General features: G+C 48.6%; 1 protein-coding gene across 1 annotated transcript; it reads right to left on the reverse strand.

The window, feature by feature from the left end:
• Positions 1-700: 700 nt before the first annotated feature.
• On the reverse strand, positions 701-12075 carry ALOX5AP (arachidonate 5-lipoxygenase activating protein). The gene is made up of 5 exons (XM_068395450.1): positions 12006-12075; positions 7232-7331; positions 5924-5994; positions 1942-2023; positions 701-1307 (listed from the first exon to the last, which is right to left on the reverse strand). The coding sequence occupies exons 1-5, from the start codon at positions 12073-12075 to the stop codon at positions 1145-1147; spliced, it is 486 nt and encodes a 161-aa protein (XP_068251551.1). The 3' UTR covers positions 701-1144.
• Between the last annotated feature and the right edge of the window lie 6629 nt (positions 12076-18704).

Genomic DNA, 18704 nt, shown 5'->3' on the forward strand with positions numbered 1-18704 from the left:
CTTTCTGTGCCTGCCTTTGAGAGCAGCTCTACAAACCCTCTTCTCATGTAGCGAGGAGTCTCTGGCCCTCCTAAAGGAGTCATAAAATACAGCTTTATCCATCCCGCATGCAGTAATCAGACAGGCTTAAGAGCTTAAGCACTTACAGGGTAGCAATGTTTAAAAAGATTGCACCGGGCTGTTTGCCTACCTCGGTCCGCTTCTCTAATCAAACTGCTCCTCAGTATGGACTTGTAGGGGCACACTGTTAGTGAGGAGGCAGAAAACTGAACTTGCTAATAGAGAGGGAGTTGTTAAATGCGCATCCTTGCCAGGCCGTGCCCAGGGCGATTAGCAGCTTGCACAAAGAGCCTGGTGCGGCTCCCCTTGCTCCACTCACCAGCTGGCTGATGAGCCGTGGAGCATTGGGATCACGCACCAGGCGAAGGAGTTGGGGGCAAACAGATTTCATCCTTTTAAACTGCTTTATTAAACAAAGCCAAGCAAGACAAAACCAACCCCACCATCAATACACCAGTTCCTCATTTACACAAGACTCCTTTCCACAGCTCTGGGAGAACAAAAAGGCTGAAGTGTAAATGAGATCAGTGTTGGGAGCATTACGCACATGAATATTTATCAAGGAAGACCAGACGGGCCAATTTGCCACCCTCCTGCAGCAGTAGGAGCTCAGTCATCAACAAGTGGGAGGGAAAGGGGCTGGTCCATGCCTCTGCGTGGGCAGGGGCGTGCAGGATGCTGACGAAAGGCTGTGCTTGTGTGTGAGGATAACTGCAGGAACCATCAGTCAGGAACGACGCTGAGAGGCTCCTGGGTTTTGGGACAAGAGCTAAGTACAATGCAGTGATGAAGCAAGCATACAGTGTCCCTTCCAGTCACACAATCAGCTTGCAAGCGGCAGTTTAGGGAGAAAACTCTAAAGAATTAACTGGAAGTTGTTACCATTCCTTGGGTGTGCTGAGTGCTCACAATAAATCTTTTTCCTGAAGCAAAAAGCAACGTTAAATCAAACTGCAAAGCCCATCGAGCATGAGATTTACGGCATTCTAAAAGGGTTACGGGTTCATTTCTTAAACATTTGAATTATGGCTGCTTCTGAGTATCGATATATTAAGCATGCTGACCCCCGCAGCACTGCAGGGAGCTAGGGGATGAGCAGCAACGGAGAGATCATGCTGGTTATCGCTTTTATGTACATTTCAAAGTCACTTCCGAAAAAGAAGACGAGATAGTAGTTGAGTATTCCAGCCACGGACATGAGGAACAGGAACAAAATGATGCGCTTTCCAAACAAGTAACCGGGAGTGCTGAGGAGATAGAAAGGGGGGAAGCAATTTGTTAACGTGTATCACCTCACGTGAGAAGTCCTCAGACTTCTCACTCTGCCATTGGACCAGCTGAAAGACCTTGGGGACTGAGATGGAGGGGGCAAATTTCTGCTCTGTCTTGCATTGCAAGACAGCTGCGAGCTCTTAAATGCCTTTTTCAGGATCCATTTGGGTCTAGTTTTGGCCTTCTGTGCTCAGCGTAGGCTGCTACTTACAAAAGCAGCTATTCAGAGGGACTTGTATGTCTTCTCAGCCCATCACAGGCTGCAGGACAACCTCGTTCCACATGTGTGTAATGAGCTTTATTAATATAAAAGAATGATCTTGTGCAAATAGCGGCGCAAACACACGGGTTTGCAGAGGCTGCGAGCAGCAGCTGCTGAAGCAGCCGCTCCATTCCTGCAGCTCCCCTGACTCCAGTGCTGCTGTACCTCCCACATCTCCCCCAGCTCCTCCTGTGCTCCCAGAAGAGGGGGGTTTTCCTGCACTATCCTGTGCAAGCAGCCATCGCAGGCAGCACCATGAGCCAGCGGCTGTGCCTGTGGAAGTGGCAGCATCCAGCCAAGCTGCCGCCGCATCCCAGGTTTTGCAAAGAGGCTCTGCAAGTCCTTACCTCTGAGTCCTTTCCCCGAGGTAGCCCACAAAGTACTTCTGCCTAACAAACAAGTACATCAGGCCGGCAAAGGCAGCAGGAGCTGGATAAAACGTAAAACAAGGCATTAGGTCTCACTGTACATACTGTCCCCATCTGCTGCCTGGGTTGGACTGGGAAATGGGAACCTACAGCCTTGGGCTATGGGGTGAGCACAGGAAGCAGGACACAGACCTTTGTGTGGGAAAAAGAGCACTTGCCTTGCCCTCCCACCAGCTTTTCTGAACACTTTGTGGGTGTTATCCTGTCCGCAGCTGCACAAACCTGGTGTGGGTTATGCTGGGCTCAGGAAGGAGGGTGCCAGCTCAGACACTGTTTTCACCAGAAATGAAAGGCAGCCAGCAGACGCACTTCTCTAGGAGCAGGTGGAGGACTATACTATGGTCCAATACTCATTTCTGAGCACGTAAAAGGGGGCTTTTCCTCTTTTCTCCCTAATTCTAGCTTTCCCCACACCTGCAGGCAAAAACCCCTCTTCTGGTCAAGAAACTCCTCTTTTGCAGAAAGAATTGCCATGGACCCCAGGAAATTACTCAACTTTAGGACAACTCAAATTGCATTGAAGGGGATCATATTTAGAAATGCAGGTAAATACTCCTGGGCTGCCATCAGCACTGGGAAGGGCTGGCAGCTCTGGCAATTTAATCAAATGAACCCATTTCCAGTCCTGAGGGTGAATAATGTGGCATCCAGCATCCAAATACTAAACCCTCCACCCAAAACAGAGGGATCTCATCTGTAACACCTTTATGGGAAATGTCCCTGGCCTGGACTGTCCTGAGTGGTGTCTGGGAACACGTCTGTTGGCATAAACTGTGCCAGGGAGTGTGCTGCTAATTAAACAGCATGGGTAGCTGCAGGACAGCCAGGTGAGACTGGTCCCCATGCTGAGGGAGAATTTTGTCCCTGGAAGTGTAACCTCCAAAGCGCTCGCCATCCCTTGCTGAAAGTGGTGCAAGGTTGAAGAGGGAAAAAACCTGTGTGTTACTATGCTGGTTTTGGCTGGAGTAGAGTTGATTTTTCTTCATAGTAGCTGGTATGGGCTATGTTCTGGATTTGTGCTAAAAACAGTACTGATAACACAGGGATGTTTTTGTTATGGCTGAGCAGTGCTTACACAAGTCAAGGCCTTTGCTGCTTCTCACACCACCCCACCAGCGAGTGGGCTGGGGGTGCACAAGGAGCTGGGAGGGGACACAGCTGGGACAGCTGACCCCAACTGACCAAAGGGATATTCCACACCACATGATGTCACACTCAGCAATAAAACTAGAGGGAGGTTGGCAGGGGGCCGCTGCTCAGGGACTGGCTGGGCATCGGTCGGTTGGTGGTGAGCAACTGTTTTCGTTTGCATCACTTGTCTTTCTCGGGTTTTATTTCTCTCTGTTATTTTCCTTTTCATTACAATTTTTTACTATTATTATTATTACTATTATTATTATTACATTTTATTTCAATTATTAAACTGTTCTTATCTCAACCCATGAGTTTTCTTTTACCCTTCCAATTCTCTTCCCCCATCCCGCTGCGGGAGAGGGAGTGAGTGGCTGTGTGGTGCTTAGCTGATGGCTGGGGTTAAACCACAACAGTCCTTTTTGGTGCCCGAACAGAGACTCGAGGGGTTTGAGATAATAACAGATTGACCAAAGCGTAGTAGAAGGGATTTATATCTGTTAACAGTTGCGGGTCATGATATCGACTCATCTGTTCTTGGTATTAGCTTATCTGATCTGCACCATGCTCTTTTTTTTGCTGTATATGTTAAAGATTGGTGTCGGCGTTTGCAGTTTGCTGTGCGCTGTAGTGATTAGTGATGTTTTGCCTGGGAGGTTTTTTATTAAAACATTGACCTTGAGCTTAATCTGGTATTTGGGCTCTGTACTGAATCCATTACTGTACTTCGGGTACTTCGGGTACCATCTCATGGAGATAAATAACTTCTTCCTCTGAGAGGGTTTTTGGGGAGGACATACAGAACAGCACCTTTGCTACCTTCTTCTGTGATGTTTTCTCCCTCATCACAATAATTTCTCAGTATCTTGCACATCCTTGGGTAGTTAAAATACTTCTATTGGTATCTATTAGGAATATTGCTTCAGTTTTGTCTAAGGTTAACAAGCAATTTAGGAATATGATCCAGGCTCTGAGAAAGTATGGTCATGGGTGGCATGGCATGTGGGAGAATATGGGCAGGTATCTAGAGAACTTCCCCTAACTAGGAATGAGTGGCAAAAGCATTCTATTATGAATCGTCATATCCCAATGGATGTGATCAACAGAATAACAGGTATGTCTCCACCAACTAACAAAAAAGAAACACAAGCCTGGAGAGGCTCGAGGTCAACCCCTAGGGTTTTGGAGCCGGGGATACAGGAGATCTGAAGCCCATTACACTTCAACTGAAAAAGAGATATTAGCAGCACATGAAGGAATTTGAGCCACTTCAGAAGTAGTTGGTACTGAAGCACAGCTCCTTTTGGCACCTCAATTGCCTGTGCTCGGCTGGACGTTCAAAGGGAGGGGCCCCTCTACGCATCATGCAGCTGATGCTACATAGAGTAAGTAAGTGCGTCACGTTGATAGTGCAACAGGCTTAAATGGGAAACCCCGACACACTTTGAAGGGTCACCAGAGGAGGTGACTCGTGCCGAAAAGACCTCTCTGTATAATAAATTACCAGGAAAAGAAAAACAATATGCCCTGTTTACAGATGGATCCTGCTGTATTGTGGGAAAACATCGAAGGTGGAAAGCTGTTGTGTGGAGTCCTACACAACAAGTCACTGAAACTGCTGAAGAACAAGGTGAATCGAGTCAGTTTGTAAAGGTGAAAGCCATCCAGCTGGCTTTAGATATCGCTGAACAAGAAAAATGGCCAGTACTTTATACTGACTCATGAGTGGTGTCAAATGCTCTGTGGGGGTGGCTACAGCAATGGAAGCAGACCTACTGGTAGCGCAGAGGTAAACCCATTTGGGCTGCTGAATTATGGCAAGATATTGCTGCTCTGGTTGTAAAAGTATGTCACGTAGATGCACATACCCAAGAGTCCGTGCCACTGAAGAACATCGAAACAGAGAGCAGGTGGACCAGGCTGCTAGAATTGAAGTGGCTCAGGTGCATCAGGACTGGGAACATAAGGGCGAGCTATTTACAGCTCAATGGACCCATGACACATCAGGACATCTAGGAAGGGATGCAACATACAAATGCGCTCGTGATCAAGGGGTGAACTTGACTATTGATGCCATTGCACAGGTTATCCATGACTATTAAATGTGCACCATAATCAAACAAGCTAAGCAGCTAAAGCCTTTTTGGTATAGAGGATGGTGGCTGAAATACCAATATGGGGAAGTCTGGCAGATTGATTATATCACACTACCATGAACCCTCCATGTCAAGCACCATGTGCTTACAATGGTGGAAGTGACTACTGGATGGTTGGAAACATACCCTGTGACCCATGCTACTGACTGGAGCACTATCTTGGGCCTTGAAAAGCAAGTTTTATGGCAACACGGCACCCCTGAAAGAACTGAATCAGACAACAGGACTCATTTCCAAAACAACCTCATAAACACCTGGGCTAAGGAGCATGGCATTGATTGGGTGTATCACCACCCCTATCATGCACCAGCCTCTGGGAAAATTGAATGATACAATAGACTTAAAAACTACACAGAGAGCAATGGGTGCTGGGACATTCAAGCACTGGGATACACATTTAGCAGAAGCCACTTGGCTAGTTAACTCTAGAGGATCTGCCAGCCAACCTGGCCCTGCCCAATAAAAAACCCTGCACACTGTGGAAAGGAGATAAGATCCCCCTAGTACATATAAGGAACTTGTTGGGAAAAAGTCTGGGTTATTCCTTCCTCAGGAAAGGGTAAACCTATTCGTGGGATTGTTTTTGCTCAAGGACCTGGGTGCATGACAGTTACCTGGTCTGCAGAGAAGGCCAGCGCACCAAAGCACCGCCAGAAACGTAGGGTACGCGTGTCCGCAGTTCTGGCTAGAAAGGAATTTATCAGAGAGAAATCAGAACATGGGGAGATAGAAACAAAATCAACATGTTTCACCAGCAAAGGATAATTGGGTGTGAATTTGGGCTGTGCTAACTCTGCTGCAGGTGGGCTTTTACCCCAGAGCAGTGGGAGGCCCCCGACTTGCCTGTGGCAGGCAGCTGCCGGGGCTGGCTGGCGTGTCCATGCCCGAACACGGCAGCTGCCTCACCCACAGGTCTGTTTACCTGTTTCCTCACTCGGGTAATGGATGCCTTTGTCCCACCTGAGGAGGAAAACAAACCACCCCGTGAGCGTGCCTGGCACCTGTGAAAGCTTCTTTCCTCCTCTAACCTGTTTGATCATGGCACGTGTATAATAGATGCTGTGTGCTTTATTGGTTTGGAAAATCCTTGTAATTAGGTCATATTAATCAAGTTATAGGAATTGAAAGCTGCATGAAACCAACAAAAGGAGAATTGCACCACAAACAGGAGCATATCATGGAGCTAACATGTATCTTTGCAGGGGAACAGGAATGATTTCCAGCTGCCTCCTTTGGCCAGGAATGCTTTCCGAGGGGGAAGCACTCTGCCCGTGGCAGAGGTTGCACACGTGTGAAGGGCAGCACTTGGACGTCCCATCCAGTTTCAAGCACATCGTCAGTACTTCATGGGTAATAAAAAATATTTAATGTTCTTTTCTCTTCTGGCTTGGAACTGATTTTCCCCTCTGCTCTCTCTGAAGGGATGTCAAAGACAAGAGGTACGGATGTGGCTGAGAAGAGAGCCACGTGCCGAGGGAGCTGCCGGGGACCAAGGGGTTTGTACGAGCTCTGCCAGTGACCTGCAAGTCAGCGAGTCAGCATGTCTCTGCCAGCTCTTTCCTTTTGAGCCACAGGGCCCTTGGGACACTGACTGTGCTTCTATCGATCACTCTTACAGCATTAGCTACTGCTGGGTGAACTGGTTCCCAAATGAAGGGACATAGTACTCATAAGGGCTGCAAGTCCAATACAAATACAGCACACAGTGTCCAGAAGGGAGCTGGGTTCACCAGCAAACATACTGGAGAACCACAGGTCTGAACACTGCCACAATGCACACAGCCAGGGATTGCGGAAAAAGCCTTCATCCGAGGGCATCTGAGGCCCACCTCTGGATCCCAAAAGGGTTTGGATTAAACCCTAATGAAGAGAGAGACAAACCCACTCTGCCCCTACCAGCTCCTCAGGGCTTGCCTACTCACTTGGCAATGTAGACGCGGTCGAAGGCGGAGGATCCTGGCCGCTGGAACCCCTTGCCATTGCAGTGTCTGCTTTCATGCTCCACTTTGCTAGCAAAAAAAGCTGTTAAAAAACCACAAAGTATTCAATCTGAGATGTAATCTGGAGATACTGCAGAAGCTGGGCTTTGCGTCCTCAGCTCTGTTCTCATGAGCATCCAGGTTGGACAGCAGGAGAGGACGTGGGTGCATGGAGGTGCAGGATGTGGCCAGGGTGCTCACTCTGTCACCAAGGTATAACCAAACCCTCTGTGCAAGGGCACAGCGTGATGTGACCTCAGACATCCCCATGTGTTTGTACGTGACTGGAAGCAGGCTCCCACCTCTGAGCCCTGCTTCATCCCCGCACTGCACTTCTGGCAGCTTGCACCTCTGTCTGCTGCAGAAGTACAGCCCAGACTTGGTCCTTTGTGACCCCAGTGGGAAAAAAGCTTTCCAGTCAGATCTGCCAAACCCAATTTTCACTCTCTAATAGAGCAGGGAGACAAGGGAGTCTCTTCTCTTTTACTGATACCCATTTGACAAACCAGGGACATTCTGCAGGGCTGGTTCATTTTCCAGAAAGGCCCATTGAAAACCTGGTCCTGATGGCTGATCTCTGTGTGTCCATATTGTGTGTATCCTCCTTTTAACCAATGGTGTTGTGTCAAGGTGTTAGCTGCTGCAAAAATGCAGCACCTCAAGACAGTGTATCATGTGCTTGACAAACACCTTTTATCTGATGACACTAAACCAGAGACCATCAGTCATGTGTCTAAATACACCAGACAGAGCCCTGACAGGCCACAAGATGCAAGCTTTGTATTACCATGCGTCCCACCTCAGTGTACCCAAATCACTCTGTGGTTTAGAATATTAGCCAAAGATATATATATATAAAAGATAACCCATCAGGAAAGATATTACTGTAATAATAGATGTATAAGTTGATAAGCTGCAGGACTTCACCCCTGGAATCTGAAGAGTTACCTCTTTTTTCCCCTCACTGATGCTGTAAGTAGGTCTTTCGTACTTCCACTGCCTTCACTAAAAGCTACTGAGTTTTTTGCCTTCCAATGTCCAGTGATTCCCGGGGTACATACAGCCTTTCTCCAGAAAAAAAATGCAGTGCTTTAAGCCAGCATCCTCACTCAGAGCCAGGCTGCAGACCCTCCCACTGCCACCAGCGCAGTGCACTGGTGGCTCCTGGAGGACCTGGCCCTGAAGGAACCAGAGCAGGCACCGACCAGTGGCACAGACACCGAGGGCTCTCAGCACCTCCATCCACCCACCCACCACCCCAGCCCTTGGCATGCATTTATTAACCTGCCTACAGGGTCTAAGAAGACCTAGTTGAAGAGGACTAGGTTGAATGGCATTTCTTTATCCAGTGCAAAGCTGCAGTCATGGAAAAACACTTCCTGCAGGTCTGGGACTGCATGGGCTCACTGGGATATGTAGCATACCTTCTCCCTTCTTTTTAGCATGTATGTGAAATCACTAGAAGGTACCACAGCTTCAGAGAAAGCCAAGAGTAAGCTATATATATATCTCCCTCCCCACTGCCTCAGGTGCTGCCACTTCCCAAATGCCAGCATACCGCTGCAGAGAGGCTCTGCAATGCCAAGAGCCATCAGGCTGAACACAGACACGTCCAACATGACAGTGGTCACCAAGGACAAGAGCTTGGAAGTGCCAGCTGGTGCACAGCCTCTGGGATCAGGGCTGGGCAGGCCTGGGTGGGCTGGGTCTCCTGGCAAGGATCTGGCTGTGGAAATCCAGGCATCTGCCCTGGAAGCTCTTGCCATCTCTGACATTGCATATGGATCCTTGGTCAAAGGACTGGACACTAGGGCAAAGGACAGAGGTAGGGTTATTTTGTACACCTGCACCATTGATGAGGAGCAGGCTTTGTTTCACCTCACTTCAGAGATATTGAGGAGTGTTGGGAAGATGGATATTTTCCTTCTGTAAACAGTGGGTGACAGAGGGAAACAGAAGAAAGGCACCTCAAGTGGTCATTCCATCCCTCAGAGAGCTACCGGCGTGAGAGAAACCACCCCCCTGAATTGCTGATCCTTCTCCATTGACTCAAGAAACAGCTTAGACAACCACCTCACATGAGGTGTCTACCTCTTAGCTAGCAAAAATTCCTGGGTCGATTACCTCCAACGCACCACAGCGTCTGTATTTCCACAGGACCACGTGGACCCTGAAGGTGAAGGCAGTGAATCAGAGGGGAACCCAGTATCTCACTGTCATACAGAGAGGTAGAGACTCGTGCTTCAAGTGAGCTTTTCGCCCTGTAAGTGGCTCACCAGTTCTGTGGCTCCTTAGCCCTGTCAACTTCACGTGCCCTGCAGGCTCCCAAAATCTTCCCAGAAGGTAGCCCAAGAGGTGGGTCCTGGCTGCCTGAGGCTTAGCTGGGCTGAAGTTCTGCAAAGGACCAGAGCAGAGCTGACAAATCACATCCAGGGGTGGCCCTTGTTGCAGGTCTGCGCTCTCATCTCAGCAGCATTGGGCTCCTGTTAACCTGGCGTTGGGGGAAATGGGAGACTACAGTGTGAAGCAGCTTGCAACACCATGGTTATATTTCCTGCTCTTTACTTTGAGTTTCAAGGCAAGAGGGTGGTTTCACAAGCCAGCGTGAGATGAGTGAGCAGAGGAGAGCTGGAGCTGAGGGGTTTAATTCAGCCCAGCTGCACTAGGAGATGATGCCCTGAGGCTCCAGGGCTGTGTAGGCTGCCCTGAGCCCGAACCACTGCAGTCCCACTCCGGACAAGTTAATGTGCAAGAGTTCAGTCCAAGCCTGGTTGTTTCACAAGTTTGCGCCAACAGAAACAGCATGCTGATGCTCTAACCTAGCGAGTGCTGACACACGTGCAGGTTGCCCCTTCTTTCCGTTTACTTCACTTTGCTTCCTCCATCCCAATCTGCTCAGCAATGACCCTGATTTGTACTGAAAGATGCTGAATTGCAACATCTCTCTGATGCAAGAACAAAAGCTACATGTGTGACTCAGCAGCATCCGGCCACATTCTGTGGGATATGGAGATTCCCAACATGAACAAGGTGACAGTAACTGGATGTCAGACTGGGGCAGCACCACAGCCCACCTTCAGCTTCAGGAATAACAGCATTCACCTGAACTGTTTTCTAATTCTGCACCAGATGCAGAAAAGCTTATAAACCATTTACATGGTACCGACTTCATGTACCTAAAAGACAGTCAAGCAGATGCCCAAGTGCTTTGCTGAACCAGAGCCATAGCAAGAGTTCAGTACTACTAATATCCTTTGACAAGAATTTCTATTGCCTTAATTATTGCATTCATTGCAGGACTGCATATTAGTCTGGTCTTTCTAGACAGAAAGTCTGACAGGAGGAAATCGGATGATGCAAGGTCTGAAATCATGGGTTAGGGCTGTGTGCCACTAGTGCTTGGCACACTAAGTCCTCTGCCAAGTGTTGCGCTGCCCGTTTGCAGCAGTTGGGTCAATAATATCACAGACAGGTTTCCATGAGATGAAAACACGTGTCAGGCTGGAAGTTTCAGAGTGAGAGGAAAAAACCCTGTATATGAAGTCATTTAGTTAAACAGCAAGAAATGTATATTTGACACATTTTTTTAATGTGCTCTGATCTCAACGTGCCGTATTCTGGTGATGTCACACACTGCGTATTTACCAGAAAACAGCATTGGGTTAAACAATGTGGCATTTAGTTCCTATGTTGAAATCAAACCAGTTTGCATCTCTTTTTTTTTTTTTGTTCTCTGGCAGCCAGGCTTACACTGAGGTTCCCACCACTTCCCCTCTCTGCAGCAGCCCAAGAATAGCCCATTTCTTAGGACCGAACGTGGGGTTTGCACTTAGTTGGAATCTCCCATTCATACCAAGAAGCCTTCACAGGAGATTTCTAGCATTTGCATCAGCCCCCCATCCCACTGCTGACTCTTCTTGAACCTGGGCTGAGTGCAGCTGTGGCAAAACTCACTCTCTTCTCTGTATTCTGGGCAGAATTTCTTGCTAAAATGGTGAAGTATTTGTAAAAGACGATGATAAAGTTAATATCAGATTTGCACAAGACAGAAGATAGTTTTATTTTAAAAATCTTGAAGAATAATAGGGACTATAGAGGTCTGAATAAGAGCTAAAAAAGGAAACTCCTCCATTGCAGGAAATGCGCAGTGTCCTTGGGACCACAGTTAATTGAGATTAGTTGGACAGTAGGACCTGGAGATGCAGGAAAGCAGGAGAGCTGCCTGCCCACAAGTAACCCAAACAGAGTCCTCTGGTGAGTTGGTGCAGTTTTGCCCCCTTCACCCAGCTCCGTGCAAAGGTCTGACCCATCGCAGCCCCCCAGTGCCCTGACCCCTGCCCATGGCAGCAGGGCTCCAGCTGGAGAGCAGCCCTGGCTGCCCACATTAGGAACTTTAGCCAGGAAAGGAGGTCTCAGTCATCAAACTGAAATGCATGTTGTCACAGGGTAACCCAGCATATTAGTCCTTTCATTAGCTGACATATGTATGACAAACACACTCTAGAATATCGCAGAGTAGGACCATGCGACTGCCAAGATACTGCAACAATGGCATGCAAAATTATATGCTTAGAAGATAATTTCTAAAGCCAAAGTCAAGCACATACACACACTTATAACCAGAGATTATCTATCCAAAGATCAGATCAGCATACATCATCCCTAACTTTTCTCAGCTCCCTTTTAGCCCTTAGATAAATGCTTATTTTTGTCTTACCATTCTGGACAACACTTATCAAGGTGACGATGGCGAGCAGGACGACGCTTCCCAGGGTTTCCTGGTCCATTTTGCGAGCGGGCTGTCAGAGTGGACAGTACAGCCTCGGCAGCAGCTCAGCCCTGCAAGCACAGAAGGAGGAAGTGAAGGTCTTTCTTATCTTGAATCGTAAAACACTTCCTATGGCTTCACAGGAGAGTAGCAGCACCCTGCGCTCGGGTGCCTGACAGAGCCACACAGCCGCAAGCTCACTCACTCATCATATATAGATGAAGGCCAGAGAAACAAGACATTATATGTCTGTGATCTAAGAGGATATATAACGTGGAAGGAGATCTATTGCCTTTCCTGCACAGGAGCAAAATAGCAACCTTGATATCTAAAGTATGTCTGAGCACTTGGCTAGCTGTGTGGAACAGCAGAAAGGCTGGAAGAGACCAGCCAGGCTATCACGTCATTGTCTGCATGTGCCTGACCACCCCACAAGTAGCTGGGAGGAGAAATAATGTTGGTGAGTCTCATTAACACTGCTGCTCTCAGATGTGTGCCCTCCTTGGTCACATCTCCATTAGCCTCACCAGTGAGGAGACCCCCAGGTCTCCAGGTTGCAAGCAAAAGCTCCTGATCCATCTGGCGTATTTGAACGGGCAGTACACAAATGCTGTGAGCGTCACAGGTGGGCACAGAAATATATCTCTCATTACCAGGGATGGATCTTGCATCCTTCCCCCTACAAATAACTCCCTGGAAGACAGTGACAGCTGCCAGCATTCAGCATTTTACAGGCTCAGACTTCACAGTTGTACCCCAATTTTACTAGTCAAAGCCCAATATGGTTGAACATAATTGCTGCGCCATGTTCACACCTCGGCTTCAACCCCATGATGGAGATGGCACGGAAGCAAAGGCTGCGGTGTTGGATGGCTGCAGAAAGTCCCACAGCTTCTGTCAGATCACTGGAGAGCATCCTCATGCAAAGTGCACATCACTTGCTAACTGTAACTGCTCTGTTCCCTTTTGCCCATATTCTGATAGGGAAAAGCCTTATGAAAAATCTTTACCTTTAGCAGGGATTTAACGATAATAACATTTTCACTAGACTGAGCCATGAACAACTTTTGCCTCATCTGTCTGTCTCTCTGTCTGTACAGAAGATGCTATCCAGAAGGTCTGAGTGCCACCCAGCAGCCAAACCATGGCCGGATAACTGGTTACCTCTCTCTGGATAGGACACAGCCTGGTAGGACTTCCCAGCATGTGAAATCCATCTTGGTTAATGGGGACATATTTACCTACAATGGTGTTTTTATCCAGTCTCTCTATCATGCAAATTGTTGTCATCTGTACTATTAGATATGGAAAACTCTCAGGTACTTTGGGTACAAGCAAATATATAGAAACATGCTGGCTGAGAGGTAGGTGATTAACATTGTGAGTTGTGACCTTCTGTTAATGTAATAGAAGGCAGCTGTCTTTCCAGGATACTTTCCCTATAGTCCATGAAGACACAACCGTGTGAGCAGCAAGGCCATAAATAGTATCTAGGTTGAGCTTTTATTAGGACTGAAGTTCTCTTTTTCCCAACAAAATGGCCTCTTCTTACTTGAGCATCAAAGTTTATGTTTTGCGGTCTACTGAGCACAGGATCATAGCTGGTATTTAAGGATGGTATTTAATGCTAAGCTTCCACTAACCTCCTGAAAAGGAAAACCCATCACCTAAAAGTGGTTACAGAATTAAGTCAAAAGATGAATATTGTCCAAGCGGAGACCAGTGCCGTGACCATGAAGAAAGGGCCTGTGCATAGACACGGGCAGGCAGGGAGGAGCTGCTGATGGGAGAGGGCGAAGGAGACAGCACAGGTCCTCAGGGTATCCACAGCAGGATGACTCCCAGCCATCCTCCCACAGCAGGCACTGATCATTCACTTTCTTCTGCCTGTTTTACACAGGTGTAAACCTACCAGGCAGCTTGAGGCTTGCTTTTACAAGGGGCAGTAAAAGCAGATGAGCCTGCTCTGAGATCTCCTCCAATGTGCCATGAAAATGTACATGCTTCCCTGCTTTCAAAGACTTCCCAAAGGTGGCTTCAGTTTGGCAGGAGTCTCATATTAAAGGGGGTAGGAATCAGGTTGCTAAGGTCTGAAGTTGCCATAATGCCAAAAAAAATATATATATACCCCTATGTTGCAGGTCAGGTTGCGAGGGCTGTGCTGCCAATGCCTTCGCTTTCTCCTTGTCCCACTCTTTGTTTTCCACCCCTTTGCTTTCCTGATGCTCAGCATCTCTCACCGCACCCTCATCCCCACTTTGCTTTTCTGCTCTGTCCCTTCTGATTCCTGCCTGTCCCCTGGCACTGCTCAGCACCGCAGGACCTGCCGGCACCACCGGCACTTCACTGGAAACCCAGCCCATTATGAGGCTTGCTCCAGAGTCATCCCTCATATATGCGTGGAGGAAAACAGGGCTTCACTCTCCTCCCTGCAAAAAAAAAAACCACCATGAAATCAACTCCAGGGCTTGCAAAGCTGATTTCTGGTTGTGCAGGGAGAAGAAAGCTTTGCCAGCAAGAATCTGTTTGGTATGGCTGCCTTAAAATAAGAACTGCAGGGTTTTGGGGTTTTTTTTAAAGTGCAACAACACTCTGAGAGCTCTGCTTAAGGAAAAGCAGAGGAAATTAAGAGAGTATGAGAGACATGGAAGAAGAAGTCCCGTCTCTTTACTGCAGCAGAGCAACACTGTTGTAAATATAGTCGGACAGACCAGAAACCCCCTGCGGGGGAGAATATTATCTTTTTGATACCCTTGGCACTGGAATAGCTGCAGGGTGGAAGGAGACTTTGGCAATTTTTTTGCAATATGGAGAATTGCCTTGGCAAGGGAGGGCTGAGGTTGGGGTAAAATGACTCTGCAAACAGCTTCTGCCGTATCTACAGATTAAATTGTTCCCTTTCCCTGAGACCTAAACATCTGGTCAGTTCTTGCCTCCCCTTCTTTTGTGGGATACACACAGGTCAGGCAAAGTTGGCACCACCGGAAAACCCTGTCCACCTGGGGGAAAGATCGGTGCAAGACACCTCCATCATATCCCACTTGGCCACTTGAAATAGGGGATTTTCTCAAGTAGGCAAAAAAAATGTAGAGGGGAGGGATGGACAACTTGGGGAACGGTGCCTGCGTCCGCTGTAACCCCCAGTTGTGGTAGGTGTTCTCCAGGCACAGGTAATTCTACGCTTCAGCAGCTGCTGTCAGACCACAGCCCTTCCGCTTGCTGCATTGCTGTTTGACATCCACATCTTCCTGCCCGAGCAAGGTAACCTTGACACGGTGAGCCTTGAAGCTCATGAAAATGTGCAAAGCCAGCGAGCTTTTCCAGTTGTGCTGTGAGGCTTCCCACACATTAATCTCCTCCTCTGGAAATCTTGAACAGCCAGTCAAAATAATCCCTTCGTACAATTGCTTTCATATGGAAGAGGAAAGGACTGGGAACACAGATCTATAAATATCTTTTGGGATGTTCATCTCTCCTTTCTTCTCGTGCACTCTGCTCAGTGCTCAGCTGCACAGACTCCCATGAAAGCGTGTCTCCTAATAAAATAAAAGCTGCTTCTGTGAAGTTGCTATACATAAATGTAATAGCTGTCATGCTTTATCATGCTTTATCATAAATGCAACTGGACACAAGCCTCTTGGACTGTCTGGTTAATATCAGCACTGTGCTTTGCAAACTTAAAGTGCCACAGAACCACCAAATATATGGTACATACACATATGCGTGTGTGACCACCTGCTGTCACGTCAGTCTGCTTCAGCATCACGTCCTTTCTGAAGCCTGACAAAACCCCAAAGGAGAGCGTGAACAGAGCTGGAAATGTGAAGTACAACATGAAGAAAAGGGCAACGCTGCAGTTTTTTAAATGGTGCCTTCATTTTGCACAGCCAAGAGGATGACACCATGGGAGCAGGCAGAGCGCCGCCTTGAAAACCCCTCCTTTCCCACATTTCCCAGACTTCTTCCTTTTCATTGCTGCCTCCGTACTCCATTTGTCCGTATCCAGCTCAAAACACAGCACTTGAAGACAGAGCCCCTCTGGGCCTCTGGCGCAGCCCCCTCCTCACCCCCCGTGTCTCATCCACCGCTCTCCTGAATAACATTTGCTGTTTCGTACGAGCGCCATGTCGCTGACATCCCTGCGGCTCCGCTTCACCCTCGCGTCCACTTCTGCAGCGCTCCCGCCTCTCCGGCGAGCCCCATGTAACTGAGTTTGTGTGCTGGGGTTCGCCTTCCCCAGAGCAGTTGTTTGGGCTTATCTGTATTAAATTTCAGCTGTCTGAGCGTGGAGCGTTGCTGCAATGCAGCGAGACCAGTTTGAATCCGACTCCCTCCACTGGGATGCTGGAAACCCACCTCCAACCTGGGCACATTTGCAGAATTCATATTTTCCCCGCCATTGGGAGACCGGAGAATTGAGTGGGGCCCAGGACAGCACCTTCTGAGGCCTGTTGAGAAAAGCCCCCCTGATTTCCCAGGAAACTATTGATTAGTAGGGTTTGAGCAGTGCCCAATGAGAGGCAGAGGGGATTTCCTCTCTCTTCCCAAGAAGCAGCTTCTCAGCAGCCACTGTGATACCATGTGGTGTCACCGTGGTGACCTCCAGACAGCCTCGGCAATGAGCCACCCTGTCATAGGAGGAAATTCACAGAATCACAGAGGGGTTGAGGTTGAAAGGGACCTCTGGAGGTCATCTGGTCCAACCCCCCTGCTCAAGCAGGGTCCCCTAGAGCCGGTTGCTTAGGACCATGTCTAGATGGCTTTTGAACTTATCCAAGGATAGAGACTCCACAACTTCCCTGGGCAGCCTGTGCCAGTGCTCAGTCACCTTCCCAGTAAAAAAGTGTTTCCTGATGTTCACAGCAAACCTCCTGTGTTTCAGTTCGTGCCCATTGTCTCTGGTCCTGTCACTGGGCACCACTGAAGAGAACCTGGTTCCAACCTCTTCGCACTCTCCCTCCGGGTATTTATACACATTGATGAGATCCCCCCTGAGCCTTCTCTTCTCCAGGCCGAACAGTCCTATCTCTCTCAGCCTTTCCTCATAGAAGAGACGCTCCAGTCCCTTCATCATCTTTGTGGCCCTTCATTGGACTCTTTCTAGTATGTCCATGTCTCTCTTGTGCTGAGGACCCCAGAACTGGACCAGCACTCCAGGTGTGGCCCCACCAGTGCTGAGCAGAGGGGAATGATCACCTCCCTTAACCTGCTGGCAACACTTTTCTTAATGCAGCCCAGGATACCATTCGCTGCCTTTGCTGCAAGGGCACATTGCTGGCTCATGTTCAACGTGGTTTCCATCAGGACCCCCAGGTCCTTTTCAGCCAAGCTCTTTCCAGCTAGGTGGCTCCCAGCATATTGGTGCATGGGGCTGTTCCTCCCCAGGTGCAGGACTTTGCATTTCTCCTTGTTGAACTTTGTGAGGTTCCTGTCAGCCCATTTCTCCAGCCCATCAAGGTTCCTCTGGATGGCAGCACAACCCTCTGGCATATGAGCTACTCCTCTGAGTTCGGTGTTGTCTGCAAACTTGCTGAGGGTGCACTCTGCCTCATCATCCAGATCATTAATGAAGATGTTGAACAGGACTGGACCCAGTATTGATCCCTGGGCTAGACCACTAGTTACTAGCCTCAAACTAGACTTCATGCGACCGATCACCACCCTCTGGTCCTGGCCATTCAGCCAGTTTTCAATCCACCTGTCTGCTCATCCAGCCCACACATAAACAGCTTCTCTGTGAGGATCTTATGGGAGACAGTGTCAAAAGCTTCACTGAAGGCCAGGTATGTTGCCGCTTGTCTGCAGCAAGCTCCGTTCGGTTGCTGGCTGGCCTGAGGCTATCCGCACCCCAGGGCCATTGAGCACTGACACCAATGTGAGGATGCAACAAATGGCCCTGGGGTGCGGATAGCCTCAGGCCAGCCAGCAACCGAACGGAGCTTGCTGCAGACAAGCGGCAACACAGGTAGACAATATCTACTCCTCTCCCCTCATCTACCAGACCAATCACTTCATTATGGAAGTTTACTGAGTTGGTCAAGCATGACTTCCCCTTGGTGAAGCCATGTTGACTACTCCTGATGATTTCTTTGCCCTTGATGTGCCTGGAGAAGGGATTCCAGCATCAGCTGCTCCACCACCTTCCCAGGGATTGAGGTGAGGCTGACCAGCCTGTAATCCCTAGGTCTTCTTTCTTGCCCTTCTTGAAGGTGGGGGTGATGTGAGCTTTCCTCCAGTCCTTGGGCACTTCTTCCAGTTGCCATGATAAAAGACGATCGAGAGCGGTCTTGCAATGACATCTGCCAGCTCCCTCAGCACTTGTGGGTACATCCCATCAGGGCCCAAGGAGCTCCTGGGTTGTTGGGGTGCAGGTTGCTTAAGTATTCCCTGACCTGATCTTCACCCACCAAGGGTATGTCTTCCCTGCGCCAGCTTTTCCCCTCAGTCTCTGGAACGTGGGATTCCGGAAGGCAAATTACGCTCCTTTAGCACGGTTTGGTTTTCATGACTCACGTTATCTGTCATTATCACCTTATTACCTTTTAGGTGGCTGCAAATTGACTGTTTAATAATTCATTTTATAATTTTTTGAGAGCTGAAGCGCAGCTGCCGGGCCGCAGTTTCCCTTCCGCTCCCCTCTGAGATGTT

This window comes from Nyctibius grandis, chromosome 2 (genome assembly GCF_013368605.1).
Source record: "Nyctibius grandis isolate bNycGra1 chromosome 2, bNycGra1.pri, whole genome shotgun sequence".
Taxonomy (NCBI): Eukaryota; Metazoa; Chordata; class Aves; order Nyctibiiformes; family Nyctibiidae; genus Nyctibius; species Nyctibius grandis.

What these genes read in the sequence shown, in the direction of transcription:
- ALOX5AP (XM_068395450.1), bottom strand. Translation starts at nt 12,075, where the DNA reads ATGGACCAGGAAACCCTGGGAAGCGTCGTCCTGCTCGCCATCGTCACC. An exon ending in GATAAGTGTTGTCCAGAATG is followed by an intron (nt 7,332 to 12,005) that starts GTAAGACAAAAA and finishes GTTTTTTAACAG; the next exon opens with CTTTTTTTGCTAGCAAAGTG. An exon ending in CTCGGGGAAAGGACTCAGAG is followed by an intron (nt 1,308 to 1,941) that starts GTAAGGACTTGC and finishes CTATCTCCTCAG; the next exon opens with CACTCCCGGTTACTTGTTTG.